Source organism: Cornus florida, unplaced genomic scaffold (assembly GCF_030987335.1).
Source record: "Cornus florida cultivar Cherokee Brave unplaced genomic scaffold, ASM3098733v1 CherokeeBrave_3.0.0_Hap2_Chr09, whole genome shotgun sequence".
Taxonomy (NCBI): Eukaryota; Viridiplantae; Streptophyta; class Magnoliopsida; order Cornales; family Cornaceae; genus Cornus; species Cornus florida.
In genome coordinates, this window is record NW_026775579.1 from 83,953,820 (window position 1) to 83,979,076 (window position 25,257).

At 35.1% G+C, this 25,257-nt stretch overlaps 2 protein-coding genes across 2 annotated transcripts; one reads left to right on the forward strand and one right to left on the reverse strand.

Annotated features, from left to right (window-relative positions):
• The first annotated feature begins 950 nt into the window (after positions 1 to 950).
• Positions 951 to 4,291, forward strand: LOC132274756 (transcription factor bHLH62-like). The gene is made up of 8 exons (XM_059776091.1): positions 951 to 2,391; positions 2,490 to 2,699; positions 2,797 to 2,862; positions 2,980 to 3,048; positions 3,144 to 3,215; positions 3,305 to 3,529; positions 3,620 to 3,698; positions 3,850 to 4,291. The coding sequence occupies exons 1-8, from the start codon at positions 1,495 to 1,497 to the stop codon at positions 3,885 to 3,887; spliced, it is 1,656 nt and encodes a 551-aa protein (XP_059632074.1). The 5' UTR covers positions 951 to 1,494; the 3' UTR covers positions 3,888 to 4,291.
• A 4,422-nt stretch (positions 4,292 to 8,713) lies between these two features.
• Positions 8,714 to 21,428, reverse strand: LOC132274757 (kinesin-like protein KIN-12B). Its single transcript, XM_059776092.1, has 16 exons — positions 20,829 to 21,428; positions 20,261 to 20,398; positions 20,086 to 20,169; positions 19,810 to 19,935; positions 19,647 to 19,703; positions 19,509 to 19,562; positions 19,288 to 19,380; positions 17,268 to 17,363; positions 16,821 to 16,966; positions 15,431 to 15,580; positions 15,129 to 15,258; positions 13,724 to 15,013; positions 13,541 to 13,639; positions 13,305 to 13,457; positions 12,401 to 13,198; positions 8,714 to 9,240 (listed from the first exon to the last, which is right to left on the reverse strand). Exons 1-16 carry the CDS (start codon positions 21,162 to 21,164, stop codon positions 8,923 to 8,925), a joined length of 4,068 nt encoding a protein of 1,355 aa, XP_059632075.1. The 5' UTR covers positions 21,165 to 21,428; the 3' UTR covers positions 8,714 to 8,922.
• Between the last annotated feature and the right edge of the window lie 3,829 nt (positions 21,429 to 25,257).

Genomic DNA, 25,257 nt, shown 5'->3' on the forward strand with positions numbered 1-25,257 from the left:
ATACCTAAATTTAAGAATGAATCCAACCTAAAGTGGTTTGCCTCTTAATCATTGAGAAGGGCTTCAACATGTAAAAGTGGTCCAGTTGGGCCAAGTTGGGTTTAGTGTTTAAAGGTGCTGATCATTTATTGGGATCACATATATTGTGATTATTGATGAAAATGTTGATTTATTATACCAGACATAAAAATAAAATAAAAAATAAAAAATTGATTAATTCATTGTTTATTTAAACTTTATATTAGAGCCACCTTCACTTGATCAGTTATTTGACTATTCTTTTCTGTCTCTTTCTTTCACCTCCCAAAGATTATCAATTACAAAAAAATTATAAAAGTGGAAAAAACAATGGCCACACAGGTGAAAAAAAAAAAAAAAAAACCCTCATTTTTGTATCTACACAGTATTTCCCAAACAAGTCCAAACATCAACCAACTGCAAAAGTAAAATAGTCCTTTAAACATTAACACACTGCAAACACCTCTCTCTCTCTCTCTCTCTCTCTCTCTCTCTCTCTCACACACACACACACACACACACACACAAAGTAATTAAAATATAAAATATAAAAATAAATAAAAATTCGCTCCATCCCTTTTTTACTGTGCATTAATCATTGAGGACATCCACCATATGAAAAACAGTGCCCACCCAGTGTTATTTTTATGTGTCGCTGCCAATAGAAGCAAAGCTATCTATCACCTTCTCATCTCTGTCCTCCATTACAAGAAAGAGAGAAAATGGAGTATGAAAAATATAAATAAAAAAAATAAAATAAAGAGAGAGTAATGTGCATATAAATGCAACTCAAATATAATATATTGTTGTAACGTTATTACATAAGCAATATAAAATTATTACGTAATCAATATAAAAACATTACGATTGACACATAACATCATGTCTCACAGGAGTGCCTCTTTCATTGGCTTCTATGGCTCAAACACACACTAACAGACTTGAATGACAAGGAGGAGACTTCAGCTGGTTTGACGTTTAAGGGCTGGCACACACAAACACACACACCGTCTGTTACGGAGTTTTAGGCTCAGATTTTTGTATTAATTAAAAATAACATATTATACATGTAAATACAAATACATGTATATATTATACAAATACTGTATTTAGAAAAGGTCAAACAGACAGAGGTTTCTTTCCTTTCATCTTTCTCTCTTGCTTCCTCTCCACTTTCCTCCATTTCTCTCTCACTTTATCTTTCCTTTTTCTCTCTCTGCTTTTCTACTCACCCTCAATCTCTTTCTCTCTCTCTCTCAAACACAACTTTTTCTTTCTCTCATTTGAGTGAACTACAAGTACAAATATATACTTACATTTAGTTTCAACTCCAACCTTAGCTTCACTTTTGGCTTCTCTATTGGTCCTTATCTTCATTGATTCTTGGTCGTAGCTGCAAATCCTCTGTTGGGTCATTATCATTTCTCAAATTCCACATTGCATTTTGAATAAAAATTTCTTGTTTAATCCATTCTTATGGAAAAAGAGAACTTTTCATACAATCTGTCCAGTTTCGGAATGGAAATTCAACCCAATGACCTGAATTGTAGTTCAGAACAACTACCCAATTGCTTTTTCAATCCCAATTGGGAGAATTCAATGGATCAGAGTGACCCTTTTGAGTCTGCCTTGAGCTCCATGGTCTCATCTCCGGTGGCCTCCACTGCCGGAATCACCACCGGCAACGGCAGCGGCGGTGGCGAGAGTGTTGTCCTCAGAGAACTGATTGGTAGATTGGGAAGCATTTGCAATTCTGAGGAAGTGTCACCTCAGTCATACATTGCAGGCAACAACAGTACTAACACTTCATGTTATAGCACTCCTTTGAATTCCCCACCAAAGCTCAATCTCTCAATGATGGATCATCATCATCAGATCAGAGGGAATTTGCCAAATAATGGAAATCAATTGCCCAACCATCCTAGTTTGGCGCCTTTTTCCACTGATCCCGGATTCGCGGAGAGGGCTGCAAGATTTTCCTGCTTTGGTAGCAGGACTTTTGGTGGCCTAAGTGGCCAATTTGGTGTGTGTGAATCTGAAATGCCTCATAGATTGACACCAAGAATGGAGTCTGTGAAGGTCTCGAGAGTTTCGAGTAATAACCAGTCTGTCAAGGTTGCTGGATCTCAAATGGGTGTTCAGGAGGAAGGAATTGCAGCTTCTGATAAGAAATTCAGTAGGCTATCGTCGTCTTCAACCCCGGAAAACGGAGAATTGGGTGATTCCAGGGAGGGATCTTCAGTTTCTGAGCAGATCCCAGGTGGGGAAACTGGGATGAAAGGTCAGAATGATGGCAATGGGAGGAAAAGAAAGTCAATTCCCAGAGGAAAAGCAAAGGAAAACCAATCTTCTTCCCCTGCTAAAGATGTCAAGGTAATTCAACTTTCTTCCAAATTCTTGGACTTATCGAATTTTGATTTTCAATTTCCAATTCTCGAGTGGAAGTTAAGGAAAGGAAGTGTCACTAGCAGGTTGCAGCAGAGAGTGATGAATCCAATCCGAAGAGAAGCAAGTCAGATGAAGCTACTGGGAATGGAAAGGATGATGGAAATGGAAAGGCAGGGGATGGAAATCAGAAACAATCTAAGGATAGTGCAAAGCCTCCAGAGCCTCCTAAGGACTATATCCATGTCAGAGCCAGGAGGGGTCAGGCTACTGATAGCCACAGTCTAGCTGAAAGAGTATGAATCTTAGCAGTTCTTTGCATTTCATTATCTCACTATTGTCATTATTAGATTCCAATTAACATGTCCTTCTCTGTCAATCTATCTTGAGCAGGTTAGGCGAGAGAAAATCAGTGAAAGAATGAAATTTCTTCAAGATCTTGTACCGGGCTGCAATAAGGTGCTCATGGCATGCCACTTTTGCAGCTCTTTTACGCAAATATTTCAAACTTGAATTGTCTGAAGGAAAAAATAATTATGCCCAAAATTCTGAATTGTGCTTGAATTTTTTCCATAGGTGACTGGAAAAGCTGTTATGCTCGACGAAATCATAAACTATGTGCAGTCCCTGCAGCGCCAAGTTGAGGTAAATTCGGATAATCCCAAGTTAGGGCTTTCATTTACTAGTTGCAAAATGGATTGACATGACTAAAATTCATATTGTGTGCATCTGTCTTGCAGTTCCTTTCAATGAAACTAGCAACTGTCAATCCAAGGATGGATTTCAACATGGAAGCTCTTCTGTCAAAGGATGTAAGTCAATCAATCTTGATTTCTAGTTTCATGTGGTAGTAAAATTTGATTTCGATATAAATTTATTAATTTTGTGTAAATATTTATAGATCTGTCAATCTCGGGGAGCTATGCCACACAACATTTATCCATTGGAGGCATCATCAACGGCATTCCCTTATGGGTATCAATCTCAACAAGGGCAACAATTGCATAGTGGCATTTCTAATGGTACAGAGATCCCCTTCTCAATGAACCCTTTGAACGCTGCACTGCGTCGAAATCCAAGTATGCAGCTGCCTCAAATGGATGGATTTGGTGACATTGCCTCTCAGGTAATTACAGATTTCTAAGGCGTTCCATCCATTTTTCCAGAATTGTCACTAGAGCTCAATCTTAATGGTGCCTCTAAAACTAAATTACAGGTTTCCGCATTCTGGGAGGACGATCTTCAAAGCGTTGTTCAGATGGGTTTTGGCCAAAATCAGCCACCGAGCTTTCCTGGTAAGTATTTAGTTCAGTTTTCTGAAAATAGTTCTCGAAAACTTAAGAAAATTGTTTTCAGAAAACTATAAAAAGCTGTTATCTAAAAACGTGTCTATTAGACAAATTTTCTTACTGCTATTTTCTCTGAAAACATGACTGTTTGGTGCAGGAACAATGGCTACTAACCAGATGAAAGTTGAGCTATAAATCCATTGTCAACATTGTTGATTTCACTTGAGGCCCCAAGTGAGAGAGGCTTCTGTATATACAGAGACATGGGTTACAAACAAATTTGGACTTCAAGAAAGAGATCATTTTCTCTTTCATTCTTACTTTTCTTTTCTTTTTTAGCTATCGTTGCAACCGATTCTTTGGAGAACTCTTACGAGAAATCCATTGTAAAATCTTAGAACTAATTGCAATCAGTGGTGCAAAAAATTTTATAAAGCCACAAGTTAAGATGTTGTAACATGGAAAGAAGTGTGTTGTAGGGTTGATGAGAGAGACTATCACTCATGTAAGCTTTTATCCCACCCTTGTTTTGCATATTTCTCTACCATATATTCTGTAATGTTTATCATTAATTATTAATTGGGACACTTTGATGATAATGTTGCTTCTTTTTCCATGATTACTGCCTAAATTTTCTGTTAGAATCACTTTTGCTTTGTTTGGTTGATAGTTAGTAGGAAGGTGGATAAAAAATAAGGAGAGAGTGACATTGAGATTCTTACAACCACCATCATGAAAATTTTCTCATCTTTTCCTAAATCTTCTCGGCGGCCAAACAGAAAAATAATTATGATAGTGATATTCTTTCCAAAGCTGTCATATTCAGTAAGAAAGTTGATTGCAAGACTGGACAATGGAAAAAATTTATGATAAATCAATTTAGTATTGTTGAAATAATGCTTCTTACTTGTAACCAGCTGTTAGTGGGGACATATGGTCTCTTAAGTCTAAATGGCTGATTAAGAGTGATATGTATGCACATTGAGCTGGAAAGCAAAAGTTATACCGAAAATCTTTAGTTACTTGTATTGAGTGAAAGCAACTAGAATTTTCTTTCTTTTAACTTTTTTTTTTTTTTTTTTCAATTTTATAATGAGAATTGAGAAGGAACATCAAAAGCCCAGGTTGTCAATAGTAGTTAAGTTCTGAATTGGCTAAGGAATCAGAAAAACTTTACTGTCCCATCTATCTACTTTAGAAAATTATGAAAAGAAAATCTATGTGGATAAGTAGAAAAAGAAAAGAAAAAAGTAGTGGAGTTCAGATGTAGATAGATACCCCTTGAAGATGGACAAACTTTCCATGAAAGGTTATCAAGAAAATCCAGATTCCAAACAGTAACAAGAGAAATCTCTACCCTTACACATTAGGGATTCTTTCTCTCGGTGCAAATTGAAAAATCAAGATCCTCTCTTGTGTCATTTCATCCTATGTCGTGTTCTATGTTATTTAGATCGCTTATGCAATAACTTCACATCGTTTATTCAATAATTTTACATCTTTTATATAACAACTACATTACATCACTCATGCAACAACTTTTTAATGTATATGTTGCACTACGATGTAGTATGTTACAATAATGATCTACATCCGGAGCCCCAAATTGAAATCTACACCCTTACACATTTCTAAAGTTAATGTTAACATTAGGGATTCTTTCTCTCTTGGTCCAAATTGGAAAAACAAGATCATCTCCTGTGTCATTTCATCCTATGTCGCATTCTATGCTATTTAGATCGCTTATGCAATAATTTCACATCATTTATGCAATAATTTTATATCTTTTATACAACAATCACATTACATCGCTTATGTAACAATTTTTTTATGTATATGTAGCACTACAATGTATCCGGAATCCCAAGTTGAAACATCTTAATTGCAAAATTTAGAGTTCAGTTTGGCAACCTAACTCTTTTTGAAGGTTGAATAGTTTGGTAATCAAAACAGTTATAATATAAGGGTGTTGTATAGATATGGCATCTGAAAGAGAGGTGAGGTTAGAGGGCATAAGAAAAGATAGAAGAGACTTTCATAAAAGAAAAGGCCAGGAAAACCTAAGTTACGTGAATAGACTTGTGATAGACTTGGAAGTTGGAATGTACATTTTGTAATCAACTTTTTTTGGGAAGAATATTTTTGTTAATGACTTGTGGAGGACATTCTAAAGGCCATTTAAGTCACTTCATGACAACTATTTACTCATTGTCTTCCAAAAATAAATAAATAAATAAAAAGGAAATTCCTCCTAAATATAGTTTCTTGATATTATTATTATTATTATATATTTATTAATTTTTGGATTGTGAGGATGAATTGAACCGACATGTCAAATCACGGTTACAAGCCAATATATAATGTTTGGGACTGTAAATACAGGGAGTCCAGGACATAGTCCCATTGCTACAGGTGAGATGGACCCCTTTTAGTTATATTTACCTAATAGTAGTTGGTAACAACTTTTTTTAAAAATCACTTTGTCAGATACTTCAAAGCTAATTGTGTAGTAAACTAGTATCAGGATCACCAAACATATGCTGCCATTCACATGGGGCTATTAGAATTCAATTCTCTCTAAAACAGGGGGGAGTCAGAAATTTTATTTTTGGGACTGAAAAAAAAAATTAAATAAATAAATTAATAAATTTGTGTTAGCCAAGTGTATAAGACTCCTATCATTGTGAATAGGGAGTGAAACTACTTCTATGTAATTAAAAATTAATAATTTATAAATCAATAGTATTATAAATTTTTTTATAATATCATTTTTATTAGTATATATATATTGAAAAAAAAATTCAAAGAATAGACAAATGAGCCTATATAAGTAGGTATGAAAATTGACATGGAAAAAAAGAACATTTATTTATAAATTCGTAATCATTGAGACAACAAAAAAGTGTTAGAAATTTTTTTTTTTTATTTTTTATTTTTTTTGGGGGAGGGGGGGGGGGGGGGGGGGGGAAGGGTAGTGCTAATTAAAAATTTATATGAATTTTGGTGGTCACAATTAGGGTATTTATATAAAATAATTATATTTGCGAGGGTGTAAGAAGAATTTTTTAAAAAAAATTGGGGGGACCATGGCCTGCTGGCCCCCTCTAGCTTCACTGCTGCTCTCTAAGCACTCTCTTAGTAAAAACATCTATAACATGAGTTCGGATCCTCTATAGTGGATGACCACGATCACACGTGTGAATATTTCGACCATTTTACTGTTAGAACAATGAAAAAGCTGAAGAACTAGACGTACACAACAAATCATTTACATGTTCTTAAATGTCTTTATTCAACAAGCAAGAATGGGCAGTAAGTTAGTAACTGATTTCTTTTGCAAACACTACAGTCACGTGTTAAAACTTCTGTTAGGTCACTTTAATTTGTGATCAAGTCTATGTTTTTGTTAATCATTTTCAGATATTTTTAACTTTATAGAATACAGAGGTCTAATGCAGAATGATGGGTTTTGACTGCATTTTAGAGGGGCCCTAATAGTGGTTTTTCTTGGCAATTCTGGATGTCAAGCCAAGGGGTCCATTGATGGAGAATGGTTAGGAGTGATTGATGGAATATGTTTCTTTGTGGGGTAATTATTAATGATCATTAGAGGGGGTCCAATTACCAGGCTGTCACTCTCTCTATCATGGTTGATCATATCACACCTTCCTTCACTTTATGTCTCTTTCTTTCACCTAAGAAGCATCATTTGCTTTTACTTAGGTTGGTATGATCTTTGATTGGGTTGAGAGAAAAAACAGGCTGTGAGAACTAACATTTTGTTTCACCAACCAGGGCCATCCAACTCAAAATTATCATCACATCCTCTCCAACCTTAAGGGGGGTGTGAACATTTTTCGGGTTTACGGAAACCGAGAAATCTCTAGCCAGTCAAAAATAGCCCAGCCCGAATTTTTCAAAATCTGCTTTTGCCAAACACTAGAAGAAAAAAAAAAAAAAAAAAAAAAAAAAAAAAACCCTTTTCTTTTTTCAATATCATGAAGAAAAGGGTTGCCATATGTTTCGAACATGTCTACTTGTAGAGTATGTTTTTCCCACCTCATGCTAGTAGTCTCTACTATGTGGACCGCATAACATCTAGGGTTCCAAAACAACTCCTAATGGTTTCATAATGGACCAATTTCCCCCCTGTTATAATTGTTTTCTTGCCTCTACATAATAAATGGTTGATGCTGTATCTAGATGTCACTTTCAAACCCCATTTCCCCTTGTTTAATAGGGAGATAGAGTTGTTGTTTTGAAGCTTCCCAAAACTTTAAAAAAAATAAAAAATAAAAATAAAGGATATATTCCTTTCTCATTGGATAATGAATGGATGGGGTTGAGTTTTGCCCTAGTTGGCTCTCTATCTCCTATTTACAGTAAAATGCCATTGGAAGAGAAATGGTCCACAAGTAGGGAGAGATACATGTCACAGAAGACAATGTCACAAGCTCTTTGTCTTATGGTCTCCATGACTTGATAAAAACTCATTCTCTCTCTCTCTCTATATATATATATATCAAGAGGCTGCCAAAGTTAAGTACTCGTGGATTGTCTCCTTTTGCCATCCATATGACACAAATAAGCAATGGACATACTTCTCTGATCCATTTAAAGATTGCCCCCTATCCTCTTGACACCAAAACCAAACAAATAAATGATCTAAACTTGTAAGCATCATTATTTGTTTTTTTGAGAATTTATGCAAGTTCAATGTCTCTAACAAATGGGGACCACCCTATCCATACGATCCAAACTCTCTAAAGCCTTGTTTGGATGCAAACTCACTTTTCATTATCTTTCTTTCTGTGCCATACTTGGTACAGATAGCAGCTTAAAATAATAGTAGTAGTATAGTGAAAATGGGACATATAGTTGTTGCATGTATGACCATTGATTTGTTTGGCAACAAAATGGACAGCCAGGGGGAGTGGGGGGAAGAACATATCATTCTACACATGCCTAAAAAGGAAAAAGCTAGTAGTTGTAGGTTCTTGAAATCTTGTGATAAGTTAGGGTTTGGAAAAAGAATAGAAATATTCATTCATTCAACCCTTATGATGCAAGAATCCAAATTGAATACAAAGCACAATAAGAGAACCAATACATTGGTCCTCACAATTGGTGAGAACTCTTGGTATCACTACCAAAGTAGCATATAGACCTATTTGCCATAACAGGAACTGTTAGTATTACATACACTAGTAGTTTGCTATAAATTTTGTGTCTATATGTTGCATCGATCGTACCCAGAGAACCACGAAGAGGGTTCTGCGAGTTTTGATATTTCACCGTCTTCAACATTATAGAATGGCTCAAACTCCTCTCTCCATTGCTGATCACCCGTACTGTGGGGGGGCTCCACTGCATCATATTTAGTCATGTCCGAGTTATCATAAGGAGGTGGTCTAAATGCTTCTTTTGGCAAACGAGACTCCTCAAGTAACTGATTCAAAGTACTTAACTCCTTCTCATGTTTTTTCTTCAACTTATCAATCTGTTTGTAAGCCTTCTCAGTTTCTTGTTCAGCATCCATAGCTTGCTTCTGCAATAATTACAGAATTGGTAAGAACTATAGTATATAATTCAGTAAGTGTAGGAAATCAATCTTTAGGCAAATGATACAAACAGTCCACGTGTTTAGAAATCATCAACAGGACCGGATGATACAAATAGTTTCCCCCCTTGGATAAATATTGCAAAATTAGAACTCTCAATCAACAGAAGTGTGATAATATGATGATATTCAAAGCAAACTTACCAGTGCATTAATTCTACAGCAGCGTCAATTTATATAAATTATAACAACTTCGCATAAAATGCAATTGCCAAGTGCCACCAAACCTCAGCAATATCAAGTGAAAAGTATACACTGCTGCTATTTTATGTGGATCTACCAATACCAAGGGTTTAACCTTCCAAATATGGGAATTTCAATAGGTACAGTGAGCACTTAAAAACATTGGGACGAGCTAAAAAACTTCCAACAGAACTTCAGAAAATTGTTAGAAGAGACAGTAGCACCAATTTAGGACATTAGGAGAAATGACCTTGCATAACCGAGAGAATTCATTAGAATGTGATGGATGGGACTTAGGAGTGACTGCTAGTGTGAAGGGCTGAGGAAAACAAAAACAGTATCAGGAGATTCAGGAGGACATCAGAAAAAATTTAGGATGAGATAAGAGGTTGTCTGAATGATAATGGCTAATGATAGGATGTAAAGAAAAGATGGGACACAGGAATATCGAAAATGGTCAACATTTCAATTACATTGTTCATAGTATTAAATGATTTTTTTCCTACACATTGTGATACAAGAATTCAAAATCATATTCAATTTTTTTTAACTATCCATTACTGAGCTTGTAATCATTACTCAATCATGAAGAGACAATATCTACAAACTTTAAATCTGAAGGAGCATTCTGGTTCGCATATTTATGTATGTATGTATCAGTAAGCAAGCACATATTCAAGGCGATGGTGTGGGCACCAAAAACCGAACACAATCTTTGTTACCTTATGTTTTCAAATATTTTTAAACTTACCTATATGCATGAGCATTCTTGTTCACATATCAAAACTGAGCATATATATATATTTGTGTGTATTATCTATGTGTATCAGCAAGCAGGCACATATTCAAGGCGGTGGTGTGGGCACCAAAAACAAAACAGTGTTATCTCATTAAACAACATCTTTAAAAATGTTGACTGAATACTATGACAAAGCATTCACATGTAAATTCAAAAACACATGGGATGTGAATTGCTAAAAGCCTGTAGGAGGATTTTCAAGTACTTTTCATTGCATCATCTTTAGATTCAATGGTTAATACTAATATATGGTTATGTACTTAGATACTTATATATGGCTGTGTACATCTTGCCCCCAGACTCGAATGTTAGTGAAGAGATCCATGTTGTAGTCTAAAAGAAACAGTTAAACTAGTAAAATCACAGCAAGAAAACAAAACAATGCAAAAATTCAAAATTTTCTAAACCTTAGCCTTTAAGTTCACTTTTGAAATTGGGTTTATTTGGGAAACAAAGAATAGCTGATGATGGGGTCTCCAATGATTGTCCGCACTTTTCTAGAGAGATTAAAGAGTTTGACCATAGCCTGATAAAATCAAACACATAAAATATACATTATACTTATATATGGCAATGTACTTGTAAACTTATTATATATGGCCATGTATATGTTGACCCCAGACTCGAATGTTAGTGAAGAGATCCAGTTCTAGTCTAAAAGAAACACTTAAACTAGTAAAATCACAGCAAGAAAACAAAACAACACAAAAATTCAAAATTTTCTAAACCTTAGCCTTTAAGTTCACTTTTGAAATTGGGTTTTTTAGGAAAACAAAGAATAGCTGATCATGGGATCTCCAATGATTGTTCGCACTTTTCTAGAGAGATTGACCATAGCTTGATAAGCCATTGTTGCTCATCAACTCCACTGCTGCCACCATTCCACCACAAAATTGGCCACCGTCACGAACCAGCAACAGATTTACTCACACAAGCACCATCTACGTAAACCAAACATCCATATGCTACTCGAGAGACTGTCAACATTCAAGAGTTAAAACCAACCAGTCCGGATCAACATTATTGATTTTTCAACATCATTCCTCACCTCCAGTTGACTTGTTGTCTAGTAACTTACTAGACTCTTATCTGAGTCTGTATTATACGAGAATGGGAAGGAAGGACTGGAGAGTTCAAGAGACAATGTACGGGAAATGGAGAAATCCTATTGACATGGAATGATAATGAATATCGATTTACTAGTAAAACCCACCCCAACTTTTAAATTGTGAAAACGGAGAACCTCACGTAGCAATCAAAACCCCAAAGAAAAATCAAGGTGGGGTGGGATAAGACTATTACCACTTTAACCCACCAATTCTGCCCTGATTTCGCGTTGGTTTTCCCTACCGTTCCCAAATCCGTCCCATTAGGGGTGGGCCAAGTCGGAGTTGCCCGAAGAACCCATCCCATTGCCATTTCTTCCCATGACTTATCTTCAACAGTTTTCCTCCTTAAATAGAGATTTTAACAGTTTACTTATGCTTCATTTGGCAAGAGGGATTGACAAATAAAAGGAAGGGATAAGAGGAAGGATGGAAGAGGCATCCATAGAGAAGGGATGGAAGGAAAGGAAGAGGTGATATTATTGTATTACCATTATACCTTTTTATTTTATCTAGCAAATATTTATTTTTCTCTCTCCTCTTCCTCCCCTTTTTTGATGGAAGGAAAATGGTGGGCCAGAAAGATGCTTCATCCCTCCTCCCATCCTTCCTCTATTCCTCTCCCCTCTACCAAACAATGGAAGCTTGCTCCATCCCTACTTTCTTCCTTCCCTCCAACCAAACATAACATTAAAGTATATGAACCACCGGTAATGACATAAAAAGTAATAATTTTTTTCCAGTGCATGTGCAACTAAGTGTACTCCAAATATTGCCTGCCATCATTACATGCAATGAATTTCAAAAAAAGTTTCTTCTTTTAATTTTCGAGAATGCACATAGAAGCACAAGAATGCATGAGCATATGCACAATCAAAGAAATGCATGGACAAGAATAAAAAGATAATTAAAGCAAAACCTTTAATTAAGAATATCATGAAATAATGAACATCAATGGAACACAGGAGCAACACTCTAAAACAACCAATCATAAACTCACCTGGGCAGCAGCAATAGTTTCTTCTGCTTCTTTGAGCCTCACAAGTAATTCGCCAGCAGCCTGGACAGCTTCAGCAGTATCCCTCAGTTGGGCCTGAAGACCTTTATTCTCATCCCTAAGATACCGCCTCTCTTTTTCCCTTTCTACTTTTAGAGCTGAAATTTCTGCAGCAAGGGCATTTATGAACTTAGATTCAGCACCTCTAACTCCTGCCCTGGCAGCTGCTTTCTTCACATCATCTATCCCATCTTGAATCTTCCTATGTCTCATAAGCAAATGAATGTGTTTCTCCTCAAGATCAGCATACTGTTCAAGCATGCGTGCATGGCCCTCCATTGCCATCTGCATTGCTTCCTTTAACTCTTCTGAACATTTCTTCTCCAAATCCAATTCCTGCTTCCGCTTTTCTGCTACAGACCGGCTAGCTTCAAGTTCAGCTCTCAGTTCTTCTGCAAGAGAAATCCATTTACTCTCTGCTTCAGTCCATCTAATTCTCTCCTGTTCAAGTTTCTGCTCAGCACTCCCCTCAGCCGACTCCAGAATTGTGCACAAAGGTGAAGCCACACTTCGCTCACATGAATAAGTTAACTGCAGCAGAGGACCTCGTCTTCTGTCTGCAGGTGAAGAGTCTATATAATACTGCAGCTGGCTTCTTAAATCATGAATCTCTTCCAACAAAACATCCCTCTCACCCATATCAAAGAAGTTCCTATAACGTTCTAGCTCATCTTCAACTCTTTTCAACTCAATTTTTGTCCTCAAAACTTCCGGATGGTTTTCATATTTTTCCTTCAGAAGCTGTTAATACCAGGTGGAACATGCAAAATATAAGATGATAATATGAAAAGGAAAATTTTGAAAACAGCAATATAATTCTAGTCAAACAGAAAAATTGAATGCATACCTTATGCTCATTTGTAAGCGATACTAATTCATCCTCCATGAACTCCTCAGTAGGTAAAATGCCATCCATCAAGCTCTCAAGGCGAACAATTTTATCTTCTCGTGTCTGTCCAATTATGGCGTTGCATTCCCTCTCGTGTTTGTACTGTTGGACCTGCAATTAATGGCCAAAAAAGTTTAAATTGAGAGGAGGTTTCACATATTGTCGGCCGCTTAACTAAGTTGACAGGAACGTACCAAACGATTAAGTTGCACAACTTCAGAGGCCTGCTTGTTACAAACTTCTTCTAATGCCATCTCCCTTCTAATTGCTCCGGCCAACACCTTTTCTACTGCCTGCATAGTAATTGAAAAGTGTCAAATAAAAGTACATATGATCTCTTAAAGACCAAAAACGGTTACTGATGCCTTCAGACATACTTTGGGAACTTGCTTCTTGGGTTTTTCAGCACACTGTGACACATCAACAGGTACTAACTGCAGATCCGCACGGTCATTACCATCTTTGAGCTCGTGCTGGGAATTTCTACCCTTGCATTTACTACATAAGCGTATCATTAAATCCTCTTCCAGTAACTCATTCTCTTCAAAAGAAGTTTGAAGACCCACATCAACTTTGTCAACAGGCAAAATCGGCTTAATATCTGAAGGTTTGCAAGAAAATCTGAATGATGACCGCCTCAAAACAGAACTCTGGCGATGACCGTCAATGATCTCAAGACCACGATGGAGACTGGCAGCCAAATGTTCAGTTGGTTTGAAATAATTTTTACTTGTTTGAGTAGACAAAGCATTCGAATAGCTGCTTTTTGAGGGCTTTGCAAAAGATAAGGAAACAGCTTCTGAGCTTGGCTTATTAACATCTCCAAAATCCCTCTGGGAAGCAGTCAGCACTGATGAAGTCCTTAAACTTTTCCTGCTGTCATTAACTCTTGGTGAAACACTTGGAGTTGGTGACTTAAGAACTGGGGATACGTCACATGGAACTATGCTGAGGTTAGAAGGATCCATACCATCTCCCAAGCTAATTTGAGTCTTACTAGGTGTATCTTCTGGCACAATGTCTGCAGAAACTTGACTAGCTGATTGCAAACTTGGGGAAACATGACCATCCACCACTGGCATGCTCAAAGATTCATCATTCAACAAGGTATTGATAGAGGGTGTAAGACACTCTTCAGGGCACTGACCAGAATAATTTTTCTCACGAGTATTAACCAATGAATGAATCGAATTATCCCCATCATTTCCCTCAATGGAATCATGATGGTTCAGCACATTGGCCATTGAACAATCTGCTGTATTTGTAACAGGTTCTTCAAAATCAACACTAATGATTTCATGCTTGTCAACTTTTTCAGATATTTCTTCTTCCATATTAACATCTGTATCCTCTGAAACTTGTTCCTCAACACATGCACTTCCTGATATGTTTGGCTGAGGCTCCCCATCAGTTCCTTCTTTAGATGCTACTTTGCTCACATCCATGGTGTTATTTTCCTCACTGCCAGCTGACTGGAGACTAACTTGATCAGCTTCCTCAACGATTTCCATTTCTTCATCACTGTCATCATCTATGCGAGGTAATGTCATTGGACGATTTAGGCTGAATTTCAATAGATTCAAGCTTCTACGGGCATTCCATCCTGTTGAATAACCTCCATTTGGATCAGTTTCGTTGCCATTTGCCTTCATTCGAAGTAGTTCATCCTGTTGAAAGTATCCAGTTAGTGTAAATTGTTCACATGCTTAATGGTGTAGCTAAAAACATATGTGATTTATCATTATAGATTAGAAATAAATAAAGAAGGAAACAAGAATATACCTTTAGCTGCCGTATCACTTCACGTAAGAAATTCACATCATCTTGCATTACTTCATTAACAACTGCCTTGTTCTTAATAGCCTTTGCACGCTGAGCAAATCGTAGTGTGCTGAAAGTCTCACTCTTACAGCTGCAGATTAACTAATATGTTAGAGAAAAGAAGAAATATAGAAAGAAACAAAAAATGAAACACCAAAACACATGGTGAGAAAGCAAGATTGAGCAAGAAGAAACAAAACACAAAGAAATTGAAAAAGAAACACCAAAACAAATAGCAAGAAAGCAGGGCTCTGCAATATCACCTTTGTGATGGAGAAATAGCACAGACCATTGCTAGTTTTGCATTTCCACCAAGAGATTCCTGCAGTAAAAAAGTCAACCTGGAATCTCTGTAGGGGATGTGCCTTTGCTTTCCTGTTTGGGAAACTTCAGCAAGTATGTTTATCAAGTTCCTGCATATCTCATAAATAAAGGCAATCAGCACCACACAAATATTGTATCTTGACACAAGGTCATATAAGAACTTTTATGTACTAACTTTTACGCAGCAATTTCTTCTTGTTCGTGGCATTAACAAGAAGTAATCATATACTCCCTCCGTCTCAAATTAAATGTCCCTTTTTGGGAATTTAACTTTTTAAGAGGATGGGTTTTAATATTTTTTTATTGTATTGGTAGTGAATGAATTACCAAATATGTCCATAGTGGGTCCACGGAATGTGATGGTTTACTTTTTAAGTTCAATGTAAGAAGGTTAAATTGGTAATGTTACAAAAAATAGTACTTTGACTTTTCAAATGGGACATTTATTTTGAGACAGCCAAAAATGAAAATGTAGAAATTTAATTTGAGACAGAGGGAGTAATAACAAAAACAAAAATAACAGCCATACAGATTTGCTCAGGAGGTCTTCTGTAAAGGAAAATCTTGTCCTGTTAGAAATGATATCGTTTTTCTTAAGCTGTCACAGAAACATCTTACTGTTTTTCAGCTATGAATAATTGGCAAGTATTTCTCTTGCCTATGAACGGAAAATATCTTTATTTTTTGCACCCAACAGAAGACGAAGTACACCAGAGTGGCAAACCAAACACTATCTTAATTTTCCTCTTTTCTCTTTTCTATCACTTGCAGCACATTTCAGGTGATTTGAGGAATACAGCTATTATATTCCCTACGCTCTATCCTACACATACAAACATCAATTAACCACTTCTTGATAAATGAGTAACTTGACCATCCATATACCATGTCCAAGTACCTTAGTTCCTCACCAATTAATTTAGACACAAAGCTAAACATATCTTAATTAAAGAGTAATCCCCTCTACTAATTCACCAATAGAAGATCTCGAACTAAATACCAAAGTTAGAACCAAAGTTATGTGTTCCAAAATAAACTTCTATATTTCTCATCCTTTCTTTATAATTTTTCCTTTCTCCACACTCATATACCAGATGCTTCAGAAAGATTCACGTATTTTTTATGAACTTTCTAATTTCTATTTTTCCCAGACACTGATGGCATCTCTTGGAGCATAAAGCTCTCTAAACATCATACTGAACAATCATTATGAGCAACAATATTTAGCACATAGCTAGCGATATTCTAACCAGAAAATTATGTGAAGCAAAGCTAACAATTTAACATTAACTGTAATAAATATTTTTACAACGAAATGCTAAACCATACCCTAGCTGTGAAAGTGACCGATTGATATTCCCTGCTTCCTTCAAGCGTTCTCCAGCTGCACCAGTTAGTTTCTGTCTTTCTGACCCAGCAAGGTCAACAAGATTTATTCTACTTGTTTTGAAGGAGCTCAAACCGTCTGCCATACTCTAGAAAATGAAAATTAAGTTTAGAGTAGCTATGTGTGTGTGTGAAATACAACCAAAAGGGAATTTCATCAGCAAGGAATAGCAAGGAGGAGGGGGTGTTGAAGAACCACAAAAGTGCCAGCTGGCTTGGTTGAAAAAATCTACGTGGTATCACAAAGACATACACTCCAAGAAAATTACAAACCATAAACAATACCTTTCATGGAGAAGAGAAAAAGAAAAAAAAGAAAAAAATGTCCCAAGTGTTTAACAAATAGCAGTAAGTAAATCAACAGCTAATCCTCAATTGAGATCTTATTACCTTGCATCGTGATTCAACAACACAAGTAAACACACTGTGTGAACGGGAACTCTCAGCATTTATACTTGTTGCACCAGTCCTCCTGTTTGATAATCCCTGCATCATTAATCCAGTAATTATAAATATATAACTGTTTGTGTGTGTGTGTGTGTGAAAAACTATCCACTTCAAAACTGAATAAAAATATTAAAGAAAAAATTATGGCAAAAGGTTTAAGGATATCGCATATCTGAATCTAACTCAATGTTACCCGTATCAATCCAACAACTTTACAAACATTAGCCAAAGAATTTAGAGTACCTTGAATGTTCCACTTTACTAGGTATTCCACTCCATGTGTACATAATGTTTAAATACTTAAAGTTAATCAAAATGAAGAATCTTCCTGGGTCACCTATAATTATTGCATCTTTTAAACTTCCTCTCTTTGCACTTGCATCGTATGTATTAGTTTCACTTGTATATATAATTTACTTGTACTCACCAACTATGAGTTGAAATGTGGGAGAAAACAACCCATGATGATACTTGTGATTAGAAACCAATAAATCATAAATTGGATGTGAGCTGAGGTATGAGGACTTCTAAATAAGTTAGACATTAGCCTCAAGGCTGAAATTCAGGCCTTCTGCCCTAATATTTTGTATAAAGCTGAAGCTTTATTTGATTAGTTTAATCATTATAAGGAAAAACAAAACTTTTGTGTTGCCCATTGTTGGGAGATTATCATGACAAGAGATTTAAGCGTCATTCTATTGATAGGAGTGATTTATGGGATTGATTTTAGGAATCCTCCATCAGTGTATTTTCCATATTTATCACCTGTATTCTTTCACCTATAAATAGAGGTGGTCATTGTAAACAAAACTAAGGGAGAATATGATAAAAGTGATGTAGCCCTTTGGTCTTTGTAGGCGGTGGATGTAGGCCGTAGTTGCCGAACCACGCATATCCTTGTGTTATTTCATTCTTAATTTCTCTCTTCAATCTTTTATTTTTTTAATCAACACCCATAAATATAAAAGATTCTAGCAAAATTTGTAGAAGGCGAGTAGAAAGCAAGAGTGAAAGCATTGGCAGTTTGGCACTAAAACTCTTGCATGGTCCGGCCTAAATTTTGATTCTTTGTTATTTAGCTCAATAAAATCATGTCGCACGATAATGCTGCATTTGTTTTTCAGATAGATCAAGATAGTGCTGCAATTCAGATAATGTCCACATACATATCGGAAACAAATTATTTCAAATGAACAATTCAGGTAAATAAAACATCTACACAACAAAAGTGGATAGTTTTTGTGCAAAAAAAATAATATTTTAGCATATTATTGCATAACCAGGACTAAATCATGTGGGCTCTAGACACTATTTTAAGCACTGCTGCTTAGCAGGCAATTCATTTTAAGGTTGCCATTCTGAATTTCAATACCCCCTTTATGCATCAGTTTTGATAGTCTGAGCAAAGTACATTTGCATTGGATACACATGCTTCCTCTTAATTCCATCCGACTAGCCAAACACTTGCTCTCCCCTTGACCCATTTTCTATTTCATTCACAAAAGTACATCTCCAGTAAAGACTGAAAACCGCTGCTCAATTTATAAAAGGAAACTGAACTTAAACAAAAAAAATTTAAAAATAATTTGTGATATACATAAAAAATATAAACCAATATTTCAAATACAAATGCAACTAGTCACAACCCATAGCCAGGACCAGCTTGTCTTAAATAGTCATTAAATCTCATAGACCTTGTTGCCCTTTAAATGAGATCATGACACTAGTATAGGCAATATATAAATGGGAATTGATGTCATGCAACACCATAAATATTAAAAAATAAATAAAATTCAGTGTTTGGCAAAACATACATATAAATAGAGTTTCCTATGCAACATAAGTAGAGTCAAGAAGCCTATTGATCAGATATTTCTCTACATAGGCTGTCTTAAGTAAGTAGTCAAGAAAACTCAGACTATGAAGTGCATTTACATTCCACAAGCAGAAAACCCAAGCAAACCTTTATTAAAAGCTGTGTCACATCCTTTGTTGTACATACACACTCCTCTGTCAAATTTTCAACATAGACACCAGTTTTGACGTCCTCTCTTATCTGGAAGAACACCAACAAAAACATAAGAAAACCATGTCGGTCAAACACCAACAAGAACATAAAAAAAAAAAAACATGTCAGTCATAGTATAAAAACTTAAAGCAAAATAAATTTAGTATCACTCTTACCTGAAGGTTTTTTTGACTGGGATCCAACAAATCAGTGATTTGTTCATTGTAAATCTGTAATGACAGCTTTTAACGTTAAGTGAAGTAGTAACTTAAGTATGACTGTTTAATACAAAGGACTAGATCTGATTGCTTAACCTCAAGAAAAGAACAGCGGCACTGATACATGAGTTTGTCAGCATGCTTAATTTGCTCCTATAATGAAAAAGTGAAAGCAAACAAATTATGATATTTTTTATTTTTTACTTTGGTTGCTAAGTGTCCGTCAGCAAGTATTATCTTGAAGAGAATAAAATCACACCTCATTTATGCGAGCAAAAAGTCTCTCAAAAATACGGGGCGTTAAGCCTTGCTGATCACTAGATAGGTTTTCTTCCAACAAGGCGTTGGCCGGTCCCCACATTGTATAAGTCTTTCCACTCCCAGTCTAAACAAAAAAATTTAAAATACACAATTCATATGATAGCAAAATTGTTAACAGATACAATATACAATTTACACCTATAGTTGCATAGTTGTGTGAATATGTATATACAAATTTTCCATATAAAGAAAGAGAAATGAAACAGATAAATACCTGCCCATATGCGAATACAGAACTATTAAGGCCAGCAAGACAATTTTCAACAAGAGGAGCTCCCACAAGCTGGAATATATCCAGCTGACATAAAGAAAAAGAAACTTTAAGCCATTTATAATATTTTTGAACATGTATTCAACAGCCCACAGAAGAACAGCAAGTTAGGTCTTACCTGTGTTGACTCAGTGTCCGCAACAGAGTCAAATGTAAATGTTTGTCCAAGGATCGTCAAAGAATCACTAGAATTTTTCTGAACTATCATCTCTCCTTCTTCCTCATCCTTATTCAGTGGCCGCATTCGCACTACAACCTAGTTTGTGAAACAAAATTGCAAGATTCAACAAAAGTCCAATGCTTCTATGCATGATTTCAAAGAAGATGCAGGAAAGAAAAAGAAACTAAAATAATCTGAACATATCCGTTATCTGGCACCTCACAAAATTAAAAATTTCCACTCAGCTAAATCAATAATAATCACCTACTTTAGTTCAGTAGAATTATAGAAACATGAAATGAGAAGCAAAACAAAGACATATCAAAAAATTATTCCAATTTTTTTTCCCAACATTTTCTAGGTAACCAGACAACATAAAAGGAAATTTGGGAAAAACAAGAATTAGGGTTTTCAGCAAGAATTCAAAATAAAATAAAAATTAAAGTCTTTCAATTTCGCACACTTTATCAGCAACAAGCAGAGTATAAGAAGTCAAGAAATTCAAATTAGGGTTTATAGAGAATACATTGACTCCAGAATCAGAGAAACCAGGAAGCCCATTCTCAGGGACGGTCTCCATATTGAGCTTCCGCTTCAGAGGGTTGGAGGGCGGAGGTCTCGGCGGAAGAGGACTCCTCATCTTTCCGGCCGCCGCCGGCGAGGGTTTCCCGGAAAAGGACGGCGAAGGTGACGAATCCGGCAACGCATACAGATCTGGGGGCGGAGCATTCTCTTTCGTCGACGACTTCTGTTTACGAGTTGATTTCCTTTTCAGCGAACTAGGGTTTGAAGACGATGGGCTCTCCAGAGATGGATTGTTCTCTCTCAATATTGCATTTTTTGGTTGCATAAAGTGCTTCATTGTTTGCAGCAATCTAGAGAGAGAAAGTCCAGAAAGTGCGTAAGACGAAGATAGAGCAAACACTAGGGTTTAATCAGACAAGATCTCGATACAGAAGGGAGAGAGTGGTGTGTGAGAGAGAGAAGAGGGAGAGAGAGCCGTTGTGCTGAATTTGAATTGGGTTATGAAAACGTCATAATTTTCACATGAAGTCGAAAAAACAACAACAAAATAATTTTGAATTGTATTGGATCTAGAGAGCGCTGTTTAAAAGAAAAAAAAGAAGGTTTGGGTACAGGTGGTGTATGATAACTTGCTTTGCGTTTTTGTTGACTTTTTGGATGTGGGACCTAGTCAAATCTATTTAACGGTTCAGATTTCATTTGAGTAGATCTAGTGATGAGCCTGGATGTGTCGTAGATATTCTCCTTCTTGTAATAATCATATATAATGGTGAAAAAAAAAAAAAAAAAAAAACTCAGCTCGGTTACTTTATAAGATAAAAATATGTTGACTTTCCTTTGTTACAGTGAAAAGAAGTGTTTTCATTTTTACTCAAATCCTTCTTTTTCTTTTTCATTTCTTCCAAATTAGGGCTACAATCCCGATAAATTGGACGGATTTGAAGTATAATTCAAGCTCAACAAACCATATAAAATGTTAAACTCAAGTCTAATCCTAACTCTATTCACAACTTTAACTGTTCAACCCAAATTCAACCCATCCTTCTACTTTTAAATTCGGTCTTAGATTCTAAGTAAAAATTTGTCTTCCAACACGTGATGATATGCTTCAGAAAATTGCTAGTATAATGTGAAGTTTTCTAGTTATATATATATATATATATATATATGTATGTATGTATGGAGAGAGAGATAAAGAAATTAAGGATGTTCCTTCGATGGGCATTATGAACCTCGAACTCGCAGTGACTGAGAATGTAAGTTGAATACTAATGTTGTGGTGCCATTTTCTAATTTTGATAAATAAATAAAAAAAATGTAATTGCTGATGTGCGCACGAATTCATATGTGATTTAGTAGGGATTTGAGCAAAAATATAGAATATGATTTCTTCAATGTTCAGGTAAATTAAGGAGCAGAAGTACTTAATTAAGCAATTAAAAAAAGAGAGAAACTGTTACATTATGACTTTTTCTGTGGTCTATATATAATTTTTTTCATAAATTTTTCGATGGTATATTTGCATGATTTTCTTTGCAAAATGCTTCTCATTGGCATGTGGGCAAATATACAAATCTTTCTGATAATCTTATTTTCAGATGTTAATAATCAGATTCGAAATGCCGATATTGGTGAGAAGGAACGGGAGAGCATTTAAATAATTACAAACTACCATGTCAGACTCTTACAAAACTTTACGAAGAGATATATTTAATCTTTATTCGAAAACAAACTAAGATTCGTTATTTATTTCATTTTCAAGCCTTAAATTATCAATCATAACTCAATTTGGTGTTGAAATGGAAATCATAGTTATGAGTCTACATGACTATAAAATTTTATTCTGACAGTTTCCTTGATACCCTTTTCTTCTTAAGTATCATGACAAAGGTGGAATGATAACTGTAGCCCATTCCAGCATTCCCCAAAAGTCTTTATATTGTATGCATATGTATTTATGCATCCTAATGTGTAGGTGAATCAAACACTTAACAAAATATATATTACATTTACTAAAATGTACCTCAATAATTTTTATGATTGAAAGGTAAATGTGTGTTATTCTTTTTCTAATTTTATGGACATGAGTACGTGAATGAATCTGCCAAAATTTTATGGACATAGTTTAATTTCTGGTATTGTATGGAAAGTTGAGGGAAAAAAAAATAAATCGATTATTTATTTATTTAGTTTGATTTTCTTGGTTTTCCTTAAACATTCATAATATTGAAATAGATTTTTATTTTTATTATTTTATATATACGTTCCTTTAACATAAAACTGAATTATGGATACATTTGTGCTATTTGGTTTGAAAGCAGTGCACAACCAAGCTTTGAAAGGATCTGTTGCTTGTAAGTACTGTAACAAAGATTTGGTTCGATATTGTCAAGGTATGGCTCTGATTTCAGTTGTGAGTAATTTTTGGTTAATTTGTTTTCATTGTGACATGCTATGCTTGCTTCTAATTGATTTTTTTTTTTTTTTTTTTTCATTTTTTTTCCTCATACCTTTTTTCCTAGGTCCAGAATTTTCATCTTAATTTTTTTTCTAAGAAGACCCGAGTTGGGAACAAAAAACATTGTTAATTCAATGTCTCCAATATTTTAATTTTAGTAATTGTTTGTTTGTAGATCTCTAGGGTCCGTTTGGCATGAGCTTTGTTTTAGGAGTTCTGTTTTTTGCTAAAACAGAAACAGTATTTTTGTTGTAGGAGTGTTTTGGAAGAAATTGGAAGCACGTTTTGGGAACAATATTGGAAGCACGTTTTGGGAACAATGTTTTGCTGTGAAAATGTCGGAAACAGAAATATGCAAAATATAATTTTGGGCTATAAATAATTGTCAAAGCAAGAAAAAATAACTTTTTGATGTTTTAAGTTCAAGCCCTTGTTCAAAAAATGTTTTAGCACTGTAGATAAAAACCCAAAAATAAAAACAAAACAAAAGCATACCAAACATCATTGTATCTTAGCATCAACATTATTGTTGTCTCGTATTGTTACACTTTATGGTCCTTTTCCTTGTTCAAACCAATTTTCTAATCTTTTAGAATCAATTTATTGTTTTGGTACTTCATTTAGGAAATCAATGGCACAAAGCCACAAATACTTGCAAAGTAGTAACTTTCAAGAATTGGGCTGGGCTGCACCATTGATTGCCCAGGTTTGGGCTTGTCTTTTCCAAGTTTTTGGACTGTCTAGGCCGAAGGCCTGTTATATGTAATTACAGTTTATATATATATATATCAGTTGCTTTATTTTCCGGAAAGAAAAAAAAAAAAAATTCAAGAATTCCTATTTTAGAAAAATGGCACGAAACGCTTAGTTGGTTGGCCCAAACTAGATAAGTTATATACTCATTGCAATTATAACAAATCTTAGAAAAAATAATCCACCAAAAATGAATTATATATGAAAGTGTTATCTATCGTTTTCTTTTCTTGTTGAACTTTCATAAGCTTTGTTTTTGAGATGCTCTCTTACTCATCTGTACATTCTTTGCAGATGGAAAGCCAGTTCCACCACCAGGTATGATTTTTATTTGAAAAGAGTTCAATACCTGCTTCACCTTATACATTAATGTTTTAAAAGAGCATGGTATTTTATTTGAAATATTTAATTTGAGTTTTATGTCTTCTTAGTCTCTTTTGAAATATTTAATTTGAGCTTTATATTATTTGAAAATATATTAACTTGATTTTTCTTCATTTCATTTTTTTTTTGTTAATTTCTTTAATGATATTTTAGATAGAAGGCAATAATGCTTCAAGGTTGATTATTTTTTTCATTGTGAATGCAGTGTGAAAACTATTTTTTCCCGAAAATTTGTCTCAGTATTGGAACGACAAGATGAATAATGAATTGAAGCCAATTGTGGATTTGAGGGAACTGGTGTTGGTTTCGGACAATTTAGGTGGAGTGAATTGAAGCCAAATGGTACAGTAGGGGGCCTTTGTGCTAAAATACATCATTAATATGCGAATTCGTCCGATGTCTTGAGCTTATGAAGTTTATGAGCTCAATACTTCATAATATTTTGAAATTGTGCAAAATTACCCCTTTGTCAGAAATCTGATATAAATTATTGCTATAATACCCATTTTGCCCTTTTAATCTTCCGAAAATGCCCATTAAGATGTTATTAGAGCAATTAAATGTTAAAAGTTGTTTCCATTGGCCATTTAAATTGCTTCTGTCTGTTATTTATTTATTTATCTAATGCATAGAATAATTAATTGTTTATTATCTTTTATTAATTTGAGAAATTAATGATATATCTTAGCTTGCATATAACTCATTTTAGACATTACTACAGAAAAGGAACGATGTTCTCCCCATTCTTGTTTAAATATTTTAATTGTTTTGATATCCCTTGATTTTGTACGCGGATTTGATCAACCCGTGTTCCGAAATTAGGGGGTATCCATCT

Coding starts and splice junctions, on each gene's coding strand:
- LOC132274756 (XM_059776091.1), top strand. CDS start 1,495: ATGGAAAAAGAGAACTTTTCATACAATCTGTCCAGTTTCGGAATGGAA. Junction 2,392..2,489: donor CCCCTGCTAAAGATGTCAAG/GTAATTCAACTT, acceptor TGTCACTAGCAG/GTTGCAGCAGAGAGTGATGA. Junction 2,700..2,796: donor GCCACAGTCTAGCTGAAAGA/GTATGAATCTTA, acceptor TATCTTGAGCAG/GTTAGGCGAGAGAAAATCAG.
- LOC132274757 (XM_059776092.1), bottom strand. CDS start 21,164: ATGAAGCACTTTATGCAACCAAAAAATGCAATATTGAGAGAGAACAAT. Junction 16,967..17,267: donor TTGTTGAATCACGATGCAAG/GTAATAAGATCT, acceptor TTCATTTTCTAG/AGTATGGCAGACGGTTTGAG. Junction 15,581..16,820: donor CGGTCACTTTCACAGCTAGG/GTATGGTTTAGC, acceptor TGAGATATGCAG/GAACTTGATAAACATACTTG.